Source organism: Prionailurus viverrinus, chromosome C2 (genome assembly GCF_022837055.1).
Source record: "Prionailurus viverrinus isolate Anna chromosome C2, UM_Priviv_1.0, whole genome shotgun sequence".
Lineage (NCBI taxonomy): Eukaryota > Metazoa > Chordata > Mammalia > Carnivora > Felidae > Prionailurus > Prionailurus viverrinus.
This window is the reverse complement of record NC_062569.1, coordinates 110,375,474-110,387,834: the sequence shown is the minus strand read 5'-3', so window position 1 is coordinate 110,387,834 and position 12,361 is coordinate 110,375,474. Positions and strand designations below refer to the sequence as shown.

At 39.8% G+C, this 12,361-nt stretch overlaps 1 protein-coding gene across 1 annotated transcript in view; it reads left to right on the top strand.

Moving 5' to 3' along the window:
- CEP97 (centrosomal protein 97) overlaps positions 1 to 12,361 on the top strand; it is a 29,841-nt gene that overhangs the window by 4,371 nt on the left and 13,109 nt on the right. The window contains exons 5-8 of the mRNA XM_047876238.1: positions 1,578 to 1,691; positions 2,251 to 2,417; positions 9,913 to 10,077; positions 11,841 to 11,974. Coding sequence (XP_047732194.1) covers positions 1,578 to 1,691; positions 2,251 to 2,417; positions 9,913 to 10,077; positions 11,841 to 11,974 — 580 coding nt within the window. The remainder of the gene's footprint in view (positions 1 to 1,577; positions 1,692 to 2,250; positions 2,418 to 9,912; positions 10,078 to 11,840; positions 11,975 to 12,361) is intronic.

Genomic DNA, 12,361 nt, shown 5'->3' with positions numbered 1-12,361 from the left:
TTCTGAAATTTTATATTAATATACCAAAAGAAAGTGATCTGATTGGCCTAAAATCATCCTACTCTGTATGAAGAACAGATCGTAACTTCTGATAAAAATTCTATTAGAGTACCAGAAATGAAGTATAAAATACTCTGTTGTTAGTTTCTGTAATTGATTTATTTTAATTAAAACTGATCATTGTAGTTAAGGTTAATTCTTATTTGCCATCCTTTGAACATAATGAAGTCCCCTTTATGTCTAATCAGCCAACACTAGCAGCGTAGCTATGTAATATGTAACATATTGGGCTGACATGTAATCATTCCTGAACTTGAATCTGTTTTTTGACACTCGGGATGGCTGTTTTTTGAGTAATAGTTATCACTAAGTTATCAAAAGTAACTTCACTTTAATTTAAAAAGTAAACCTGTAATATATAGCACTTTTTATGGAGGGGAATGAATTATGCAATCAAATAAGTAACAGTTGCAATTGAAGCTTCAAAAACATGTAGGCTTTTTCCATATTTTTGCATCGTTGGATATTATTAGCGTTAGGTGAATTTGTTAAACCTTAGAAGCAGTGTTATTAACTCACCGTTCCCCATGTCTTGAGCATAAATCATTTTTAGCAGCAATTACTGTAAACAATCTGATGTGTCCATATACTAAGAGAATTCAAATGAACTAAGGATTTTTTTTTCCTGGAATGATTATTTTATCAGAACCCTGGGTATTCAAAGCCTTTAGTTATTCATTGTTGCTGACATAATTTGAATCAGCTTTATCTGCAAATAGCATGTTCTACCTTTCTTAAGCTTTTAGCTTTCAAGAGAATACAGTTGTAAATTGTGGGTTGTGGGTTACGTCTCTCTTTTGGAAAATTTGCTTTATGTGTGATTTTTTTTTAAGTTTATTTATTTATTTTGAGAGAGAGAGTGCAAGCAGAGGAGGGACAGAGAGAGAGAGGGAGAGAGTGAATCCCAAGCTCTCAGCGCAAAGCTCAACATGGGGCTGGCTCTCACAAGCTGTGAAATCATGACCTGAGCCAAGATCAAGAGTCAGACGCTCAACTGACTGAGCCACCCAGACACCCATATATGTGATTCTTTTAATGTTATCTTTCACTTTTCTCACTCTTTATTTTGATTTTGTATTAAAGGTTTTATTTTTAAGTAATCTTTCTACCCATTGTGGGATTGAACTCATAACCCATGAGATCAAGAGTTGCATGCTCTACCGACCAATCCACCCAGGTGCCCCTATTTTGATGTTTTAAAAGGAAATGAACAATATGTTGGAAATTGTTCAAGTTTTAATAACTTAAATCTCAAAAAATGCTAGTGACTATACCAAGTGTGTGTTCTTGGACACATCTTTAAATGTTCTTGAGCTCAGAATGTGGACACAAAAAGAGAAAGTTGGATAAGAAGACCACCTAGGACCCTTGCAGCGTTATTAATCTTTGCTTTGTAAGTGATGAAAAGTATAATAAAATAGGTCCCTTTATTTTTCATACTCACCATTTTGGTTATGTCAAAATAGATACATTTGTAATTTTTTCATTTGTAATTTCATTCTGTTTTTACCTTCAAGACCCTGCTTTTACATGGAAACATCATCACTTCTCTTAGAATGGCACCAGCTTATCTACCCAGAAGTCTTGCTATACTTTCCTTGGCAGAAAATGAAATCCGTGACCTAAATGAGGTAAAATTTGAGGGTATTTTGTGGGATCCAGGAAGCCACAAAGAATAGAAGAGATGCAGGATAAAGTTGTGAGCTCACTTGTGAACTGTGAGCATCTTGGAAGACACTACCATTAAGATGAAACACTGGATTCAAGATGATCGTTATTTTTCTTTCTACTTTTTTTTAATGTCAGTGGGTCATTAACGCTTCATTTCATTTGTAATGCTGCAACTTTTGTTCCATTTGGAAAGGATTTGTGGTAGATGTGTATCTACATTAAAGGGGTCAATAAAGGACACTCTACCTTTCTCTGGCTACTATGTTTTCAAAATAAGATTTTCTCTATTAGGAAACATTGCTGATACTTTGTAAGCGGTTTTGTGAAGCAAGGACAGATGGTCATATTGATGGAATTTTGGAAGTCTTTGGATAATATAAGAGTGGTACTTGTTGCTTTTCAGAACAAGAGGGAAATTGTTGCATTCTCAAACTGCCAAAGATGTGTAATCAACAATGGAAGCCCTGTGCTTGATAATGAATAGTCTATTTCATTCAACAAAGATATCCTTTGTTTCAGATCTCTTTTTTGGCATCCTTAACTGAATTGGAACAGTTGTCAATCATGAACAATCCTTGTGTGATGGCAACACCGTCCATTCCAGGGTTTGATTATCGGCCATACATCGTCAGCTGGTGCTTAAACCTCAGAGTCCTAGATGGATATGTGATTTCTCAGAAGGAAAGGTGAACATGACCTCTTTAATATCACATTAATCATGGAAGTTACCATAAAGACCATTTCTAGCTGGCTACAGATTAATAAACGAAATATTTCTTAAGATGTGCATTTAGAAATTAAGATCATTAATGCAATCATATGGCAAACTATATGCTGGTCGTTTAGGATTTTCTATCCTAAGAAGGGATAAGATATAAATATCAGCCCCAGATGCTGGGGCTAGTGAGTTTAACTTAGTGCCCAACTTACAACAATTTGATTTCTAAAAGGTCTTTTGTTGGTTGTTCAGGGGCTTGGAGCATTTTTTTTTTTTTTTTAATATTTATTTATTTTTGAGAGAGAGAGAGAGAGAGAGAGAGAGACAGAGCACAAGTGGGGCAGGGGCAGAGAGAGAGGGAGACACAGAATCCAAAGTAGGCCCCAGGCTCTGAGCTGTCAGCACAGAGCCTGATGCGGGGCCTGAACTCACAAACCACGAGATCATGACCTGAGCTGAAGCTGGATGTTCAACCAACTGAGCCACCCAGTTACCCCTGGTGCGTTTTCTGTAGAAATCATGTTATGGATGCTATATAGGGTCTCAGATCAATCCCACAAAAGCTTCTAATCCATCCTATATGTAAGGGCGGTATTAATAATAGGACCCAACTACCATTTATAACAGTGATTCCGTGGGAAAATTCCTGCCAAGTTCCCATTTGGAACTGGTAGTAGGCATGCTGATTGGTCCTCCCCTACTCCTCCCTGTGAAGCAGCAGAAGTGGAACTCCCCTATCTCTCTAATCATGGATGGTTTCTACACTTGGAGCTGGTACCTCTGCATGATGGGGTATTCTGGACACTGACATGTGGTCAGTGGAATCAGAGCTTTAGGGGAGATAAGAAACTAGGATGTGGACAAGAGGGGGAGAGCAGAGTTAAAGGGCATGAGAATTGAGATGAGTGTATTCTCTTCACTGTGCCTCATTTCACCTCCCCCTCTCACTGCATACCTACATGCACTCATGGACTCAACATGTATGTTATTTCTTACCATTTCTCTCCATCTGTACTAGAGACTGATAGTAGCTGCTTGAGGGGTATGCCCGTGGGAGGATGAGTGGTAGATTACTGACAGGGCTTTCCTTTTCCTTCTTCCTGCTGCTTCATCTAGTTGCTGAATAAGGCATGGGGCAGTGAGGAATGGCAGTCAGGACCTACATAGTGTAGGGGAGGGACATGTGTAGGGTCTAGTTTGCCTAGAAAAAAGTGTGGCTTGTCTTTTGCAGTGTGTTGCTGTGTACTCAGAAACCTTATTTTGTTTTCAACTATGGGTAGTTCTAAAGCTTGAATATGGGTTTATATCTGATTATCTTCTCTGGCTCTTCCTTTAACAGAAAAAATACTTGTCAGATTTTTCTATGCAAGTATGACTGGCAACATTTTCATGTAGGAGGCAGGAGGTGAGATGGGCAGAGATAAGACTTTGGTGTAAAAAGAGACCTGGGAAGAGGGACAAGAGAAGGCTTCGCATCTTTCCCTCCCACCTATTAGCTGTGTGGCCTGGACAAGTTCCTTAGTTTCTGTGAGCCTTTGTTTTCTCATCTGTAAAATGTGGATAATAGCTTTCAAGACTGAGGATCAGGATAATGCATATAGCATAATACTGATCATATAATAGGTGCTTAATAAAGGATAATTGTCAGTATTACTTAAAGATAGAGACTGAAAATTGAGGTGTTTCGTAGAAACTAAAGCAAATGCTAAAAAGCAGAAGATATTTGGGGTGCCTGGCTGACTCAGTTGGTAGAGCATGTGACTTGTTTGTTTGTTTATATTTTTATTTTTGAGAGGGGGAGAGAGAGAGAGAGAGAGAAAACGTGAGCAAGGAGGGACAGAAAGGGGGACAGAGGATCTGAAGCAGGCTCTGCAGTGACAGCAGCGAGCCCAGTGTGGGGCTTGAACTCACAAAATGTGAGATCATGACCTGAGCTGAAGTCAGACGTTTAACCAGCTGAGCCACCCAGGTGTCTAGAACATGTGACTCTTGATCTCAGAGTAATGAGTTCAAGACCCACATTGGACATAAAGCTAACTTAAAAAAAAAAAAAAAGAGATGAGAAGATGAATTGTTGAATAGATGAATAATAATGCAAAGGCTATGTTTGTACACTGTGGAAATAGTTTTAATACAAGTGACTTTAAGATGAATTTGCATTTTTTTTTAACTTTCTCTGATTTCAGAGATTTCAGGAAGTAGAGAAGAAGTAGGCTTTCACTGGGGTGGTTTTTCCGTGGGGTCATCCTACACTAAATAAGTATGGAATGAAGGAAGAGTTGGGAGGATAGCACAATAGCAACAGATTCTCCCCACCCTCCTGCCCCAACATTTAAAAAAACTGCAAGGTATCACATAATTCAGATATAGTTAAAAAATAATATTTAAAAATACCTACATAGTCACCCCTGAGAGTAAGAATAGAACATAGTGAGGTGCCTGGGTGGCTCAGTTGGTTAAGCATCCGACTCTTGATTTAGGCTCAGGTCATGGTCTCGAGGTTCATAAGCTCAAGCCCCACGTTGGGCTCTGCACTGACAGTGCAGAGCTTGCTTGGGATTCTCTCGTTCCTTCTCTCTCTCTGCCCCTCCCGCACTCACACTGTCTTCTGTCTCTCTCAAAATAAATAAATAAACTTTAAATAAAAAAAGAACCAACAACTCTGGAAGTTTTGTTTAGGAAGGCGGAATTATTATAAGGGAGAGCTGTCATATGAGTAGCCTGAGCAGCGTTCAACACATTTTCCTGGTCAACCTTGGGGATTGCCCTGAAGGACAGGAAGGAATTTCCAGTTTTTGTATCTACCCAGCCTGTTGTTTGCGACGAACATCCAGATTAAAAATTTTCTTCATTATGAAAAGTATCCCAGGTTCTTGGATGACTTCAAGTAGCCACATGTTGAATGTGTGTGACTGGAAAGAGTAAGTTGAGCAGTCAGCCACTCCTGTGGTGCTGTGACTGAGTGCTTTCTCAGAGAGAGGCACACCTGTGCAAAGACCAGCACCTTTGTGTAGGAACTCAGTATTTGGAGTTCTTTTGGAATTTGTTTCCATTTGTTTTATTATTTATGTGTCCTAGTCCCAAGCTACACCTCTGTTGTTTAGTTGGAGATCAGAACTCACAGAGCAGAATTTTGGAGTAGAGAGAGTACCATAGTGAACACCTAAATACCCACCATACTCCTTCAGCAATTACCAACTTTGCCTATCTTGTTTCATGTATTGCCCACTTTTTTTGTTGGACTATTTTATTATTTTAAAAAAATGTTTATTTATTTATTTTGACAGAGTGAGCAAGCAGGGGAGGGGCAGGGGAGGGGCAGAGGGAGAGGGAGAGAGAGCATCCCAAGCAGGTTCCACAGTGTCAGTGCAGAGCCCAACATGGGAATCGATCCCGCCAACTGTGAGATCATGACCTGAGCTGAAATCAAGAGTCGGACACTTATCTGACTGAGCCACCCAGGTGCCCCTTGTTAGAATATTTAAAAAAAAATTTTTTTTGATCTTTATTTTAGGGAGAGAGAGAGAGAGAGAGCGAGCGTGAGTGGGGGAGGGGCAGAGAGAGACGGAGACACAGAGTCCAAAGCAGGCTCTAGGCTCTGAGCTGTCAGCACAGAGCCCGATGCGGGGCTCAAACTCACAACTGCGAGATCATGACCTGGGCTGAAGTTGGATACTTAACCAACTAAGCCACCCAGGCACCCCTCTACCCCTTGTGGAATATTTTAATGTTTTTTTGAGACAGAGAGAGACAGAGAATGAGTGGGGGAGGGGCAGAGAGAGAGAGGACACAGAATCTGAAACAGGCTCCAGGTCTGAGCTGTCAGCACAGAGCCCGACACGGGGTTCGAACTCATGGACCGTGAGATCATGACCTGAGCTGAAGTCGGATGCTTAACCGACTGAGCCACCCAGGCGCCCCCCCTTGTGGAATATTTTAAAAGCAAATATTAAATATCATTTCATCTAATACTCCTTTTTTTCTTTAATGAGAAACAGCAGATTGTTTTAAGTTCTCTCTCTTAATAGTTGTTACTTCTATTATGTAAATTATTCCTTCAGTTTCAAGAGAAGAATCATATTGCAATGATTTGAAATTAATAGGTTAAGCTGAATGATTTTTAATTTTGTTTTTCTTTGAATTGGCAATGCTGTTTTAATTGGCAAGGAGATTATTTTACCTAGGAGAATGTTGTATGGATTAATAAACTTGTGTAATGATACTGTTGAATGTGAAGCAAAGGCAGAGAAACAGATGTTACAGTAGTTGATGCTCCACAGTTTGTGGGTTTTCTCACACACTTAAAACTGGAATATTCACACTGAAGCCTTGTTTCTCTCTCCTCTTACTTTCACTTCTCTCTTTCCCAGCTACAAAACATCTATGACTTAGAACTGTTGCTTGCTGACTAACATTAAAGTTGGTGATTGTTTTCTACTATGGATCTTTTTTGGGGACAGCTTTCCAACTTTTCTCCTGCTTGCCAGGAGAACTTAGGGAAATTTAGAGCAGATTTCAAGAAAATTTTGAATGATCAGTATTTAGTGCACAGGAATGAATCCATGGAAGAAATACTTTGAATTATTTTTATTAGGTAAAATAAAATTTTTATCTTTAGACTAAGGTTGGGATTTCATAACTTCAGTTCATCAGCTTGCCATACCTCATATCTCATTGTTCGAAAACAGTTTTCCTTTTCTTATGAAACTGGCAAATCACAGGAAACTAATGTTGTTTTATTTACACCATGACTCTCTTGCATGATTTAACCAGTTATCAAAGAACCAGTTTCTTTTCTGTCTATAGTAGAATGTGGGTGTCTCGACAGTTTTGGACTGTACAGTTTGTATGATGTGGATACCTTAATATCAAGGTCCAAGTAAATGGTTGTGGATTGAAAGTGATTTTCAAACTCTTTGTAATGCTAAGTTAATGCTATAAAAATAGAGAAAGTATACTAAAATGATCCAGCCTCAACTTCAAGTTGAGGGGTAGATTTAAGAATAGTAAAATTGAGGGTTGCCTGGGTGGCTCAGTCGGTTAAGTGTCAGACTCTTGGTTTCGGCTCAGGTCATGATCTAATGGTTTATGAGTTTGAACCCCACATCGGGCTCTGTGCTGGCAGCATGGAGCCTGTCTGGGGTTCTCTCTCCCTCTCTCTTCTCTGCTCCCCCCACTTGCACTGTCTCTGTCTATCTCAAATAAATAAACTTAGGGAAAAAAAAAAGAATGGTAAAATTGAGGCAGTGGCATGTTAATGAAAAAACCCATCAAAACATATATGCAAAAGTAAAGAGTAGTATAATGACCTCCCATGAATTCATCATCCAACTTCAACAGTTTACAACTCGTGGCCAACCTTGTCATCTGTACCTTCACCTACTCCCTGTTCTCCTCTTATTTTCAAGCATATCTCAAAGTACATATAATTTCATCTGTGACTATTTCAGTATATATCTCTAAAAGATAGGGCTCTTAATGAAATAACTATAATACTACTATCATCTCAAAAAATGTAATAATTCCTTAATAACATCAGATATTAGTTCAGTGCTTACATTTCTAACAGTCCTCATAAAGGCAGTTTTTAAATTTTTTTTTTTTTTTTTGGAATCAGGATCCAAATAAGGCCCTACATTGTGATTTGTCTCTATAGCTTTTAAATTTCCGTTTTGCTTTTTTAGTGACTTAAAACATGAATTTATTATTGTTGCGTGCTCCATGGGCTGGCCATGCTGATTGGGTGGTTCTCACGCAATTGTGAAATCACACATGAGGCTGAAGTCACCTGAGGGCTCAACTTGCCAGATGCTCAAGATGATGCTTTTATTATTTATTTATTTATTTATTTATTTATTTTAGTATTTATTTCTGAGACAGAGACACAGCATGAGTGGGGGAGGGGCAGAGAGAGGGAGGGAGACACAGAATCCGAAGCATGCTCCAGGCTCTGAGCTGTCAGCACAGAGCCCGACGCAGGGCTCGAACTCACAAGCCGTGAGATCATGACCTGAGCTGAAGTCAGTCGCTCAACTGACTGAGCCACCCAGGCACCCTTCAAGATGATGCTTTTAAATCTCTTTTAACTATAGGTTTCTATTATTTTATTTATTTATTTATTTTTGCTTTCTTTTGTCCTTTTTTTGGTTGTTGTTGAAAAAACCAGATGATGTGTCCTGTGGAGTTTCCCACTGTGCTTATTTTGCTGGTTATATCCCTTTGTCCTTTGATGTGCTCCTTTCTCCTGTGTTTCCTGTAACTTGGTAGGAACGTGCATAGGTTTCATCAGATTCAGGCTTTTTTGTGGGAGGACTACTTTTTGGGTTCTAGCAAGGGACACACACACACACACACACACATACACACACACACACACACACAGTGTTTGGTTGCCCTTCATGTTATTGTTATTAGTAGCTAGCTATTAATGCCTAAACCCTTAATTCATTCACTGAGAGCTTCAAAATGGTGAGGTTTTAATCCATTCATTTTATTAGCTGGAATACTTCTATAAAGTAACTATTTGGTCACTCATGATGTAGCTTGTATAGGAAAGATAGAATTAATAATACTTAATTCTTACCCTTTACTTACCAATTGTTAAAAATAATGAGTTGGTGGGGCACTAGCATCTTCCAGCTGTGACCAATCAGCTTGAAAGAAATTTTTTGTTTATATAAATGACTTTTTAAAAAAGTTTTATTTATTTATTTTGAGAAAGAGAGAGAGGGGGACAGAGGATCTGAAGTAGGATCTGAAGTCTGTGTGGACAGCAGACAGTCCCATGTGGGGCTTGATCTCACTGTGAGATCGTGACCTGAGCCAAAATCCAGAATCACACTGAGCTACCCAGGCACCCCTTTTTAAAATTTTTTTTTATTTGAGAGAGAGAGCAAGCACATGAGTTGGGGAGAGGGGCCAAGGGGGAGAGAGAGAGAGAGAGAGAAAGAGAATTCTAAACAGGCTCAGCACAGCATGGAGCTGGACAAAGGGCTCAATCTCACAACTCTGGGGTCATGAGCTGAGTGGAAATCAAGAGTTGGATGCTCAAATGACTGAGCCACCCAGGCACTGCCCCCACCCCCATTAACTTTTTTTTTTTTTTTTTTTTTTTAGCTATCAGTATGAACTAATGGATTTAAATGTAATTGATATATTTAGGTACTTTAGTTTGACAGCAAATAGAGGAAATACTCATTGCTTCTTTGAAAATAACTTAAAGATTTTTGGAACCATGAGTACAACTTTGTGGAGGTGCCCCTAAGCAAGTAAAAAGGTTTAAAACATTGTGATAGTAAAGGGAGTGAATCAGAAGGAAAGATTTTTTAAAAGAACTTATGTGGATTTTATTTATGAAAACCATCCAATGATGCTATAAATTAAGAAGGAAGATGATTATTGCTTCAAAATGTATCTTGTCTACTCTGGTGTCCTCTCCTCTTTTGTATATCCCCTGATTCCAGTTTGAAAGCTGAATGGCTCTATAGTCAAGGCAAGGGGAGAGCCTATCGGCCAGGCCAGCACATCCAGCTTGTCCAGTATCTGGCTACAGTCTGTCCTCTCACTTCTACGCTGGGTCTTCAAACTGCCGAGGATGCCAAACTAGAGAAGATTCTGAGCAAACAGAGGTAAGCTCCTTTATTTGTAGCAGCTGGTGAATTCACAAGTGAAAATACCTCTGAGTCTTCCTGCATGGTTAGTAGGACAGAGGCAAGTACTGTGACCCACATTTCTGGGTAGTTGGGCCCCTCATCACTGCAGCAGTCCTGCTGGGGAACTAAACCATGTGGTGCAGTCCAGCTTGCATTGTTAGTCATTTCCTGAGTGGGGAGAGCCAAGCACTGTGGAAGAAGGGGACTTAAATTTTTTTTTTTTATGTTTTATTTTTTATATTTGAGAGAGAGGGAGAGAGAAGGAGAGAGAGAGAGAGAGAGAGAGAGAGAGAGAGAGAGCATGAGCAGGGAAGGGGGCAGAGAGATGGAGACAGACTCTGAAACAGGCTCCAGGCTCTGAGCTGTCAGCACAGGGCCCCATGCGGCGATCCAACTCATGAGCAGTGAGATTGTGACCTGAGCTGAAGGTCGGATGCCCAACTGACTGAGCCACCCAGGCACCCTGGGAGAAGGGGATTTTTAAAAAATACATATTTATTCTTTTAGTGTAGGTGTTTCATATGGGTTTTTGTTATTTTTAAAGTTTACTTATTTTGAGAGAGAGAGAGGGAGAGAGAGTGCATGTGAGTAGGTTCAGGGCAGAGAGAGAGAGGGAGAGGATCCCAAGCCGGCTCTGCTGTCAGCATGGAGCCCAAGGTGGGGCTCAATCTTGTGAACTGTGAGATCATGACCTGAGCTAAAACCAAGAGTCTAATGCTTAATGGATTGAGCTACCCGGGTTCCCCTCATCTGGGTGTTTAAATACTAATATTAAGACGTGAAGCCAAGGGGCACCTGGGTGGCTCAGTTGGCGAAGAGTCCCACTTGGGCTCAGGTCATGATCTCACGGTTTTTGACTTCGAGCCCCGCATCGGGCTCTGTTGTCAATGCAGAGCCCTCTTCAGCTCCTCTGTATCTCTCTCTTTCTGCCCCTCCCCTGCTCTCTCAAAAATAAATGTTAAAAAAAAAGTGAAGATAGAACCAAAGTTATTATTTTTTTTAATCACAGTCTTGCCCTCACGTGTTTGTGCATGTTTGTTCCTATGAGAGTGTCTATATGATTGTGAGTTAAAAATAAGTTTCTTGGGGCACCTGGGTGGCTCAGTTGGTTAAACGTCCAATTTTGGCTAAGATCATGATCTCGAGGTCTGGTCCGTGAGTTCGAGCCCTGCCCCAGGCCTGGAGCCTGCTTCGGATTTTGTGTCTTCCTCTCTGTCTGCTCCTTCCCTGCTCACGCTCTGTCTCTCTCTGTCTCTCAAAATGAATAAACGTTAAAAAAAAATTAAAAATAAGTTTCTTAACCTTTTCTATCCAGTGCTTTCAAATGAGACTTCTTAAAAAAATTATTTAAATCTTTATTTTTGAGAGAGCGAGAGAGAGAGAGAGAGAGAGAGAGAAAGAGAGAGAGAGAGAAAGACACACAGTGTGAACAGGTGAGGAACAAAGAGAGAGGGAGACACAGAATCCAAAGCAGGCTCCAGGCTCTGAGCTGTCAGCACAGCCCGACGTGGGTCTCAAACCCACAAACTGCAAGTTCATGACCTGAGCTGAAGTCAGACATTTAACTGCCTGAGCCACCCAGGCGCCCCTCAAATGAGACTGTTTGATTTGGTAGTAATTAAAGATATCTACTTCAAAAACTTGTACATTTCTACGTTTTTGACAGTATTATGTAAGAAGCAAAAGAGCTTTGTTTTTGTGGTTTGTATTAAATCACATCAGATGTTATTGATTTTTAGGTTTCACCAGAGGCAGTTGATGAACCAAAGCCAAAGTGAAGAGCTGGCTCCTCTTGCTCCTGTTGAAACAAGAACACCCCTTGTACCTGAGCATTCAAGCCCTGTTCAAGATGGCCAGAGAGTCCAGGAAGGCGGTACGAAATTAACTGCTCTCTGATCCTTTTTCTTCAAGTTGTTAGATCTGTCGCGTACCATAAAACAAAAAAGTATACATTCTCCTAATTTTTTGTTTGTTAAGTGAACATTTAGGTCTTATATTTTATATATGTATCTATACAGGCATACATGTAAAACTACTGTATTTTAAGGTGTTAATTTTTGTTTATTATTGTTTTTGTCGTTGGTATTATGTTTTTAGTATTATTTTTTATTACGTTTTAAATTTTAATTTCAGTATAGTTAACATACAGTGTTATGTTAGTTTCAGGTGTACAATATAGTGATTCAGCAATTCTGTACATTACTCAGTGCTCATCATGATAAACATATTCTTAATCCCCATCACCTATTTCACCCATCCC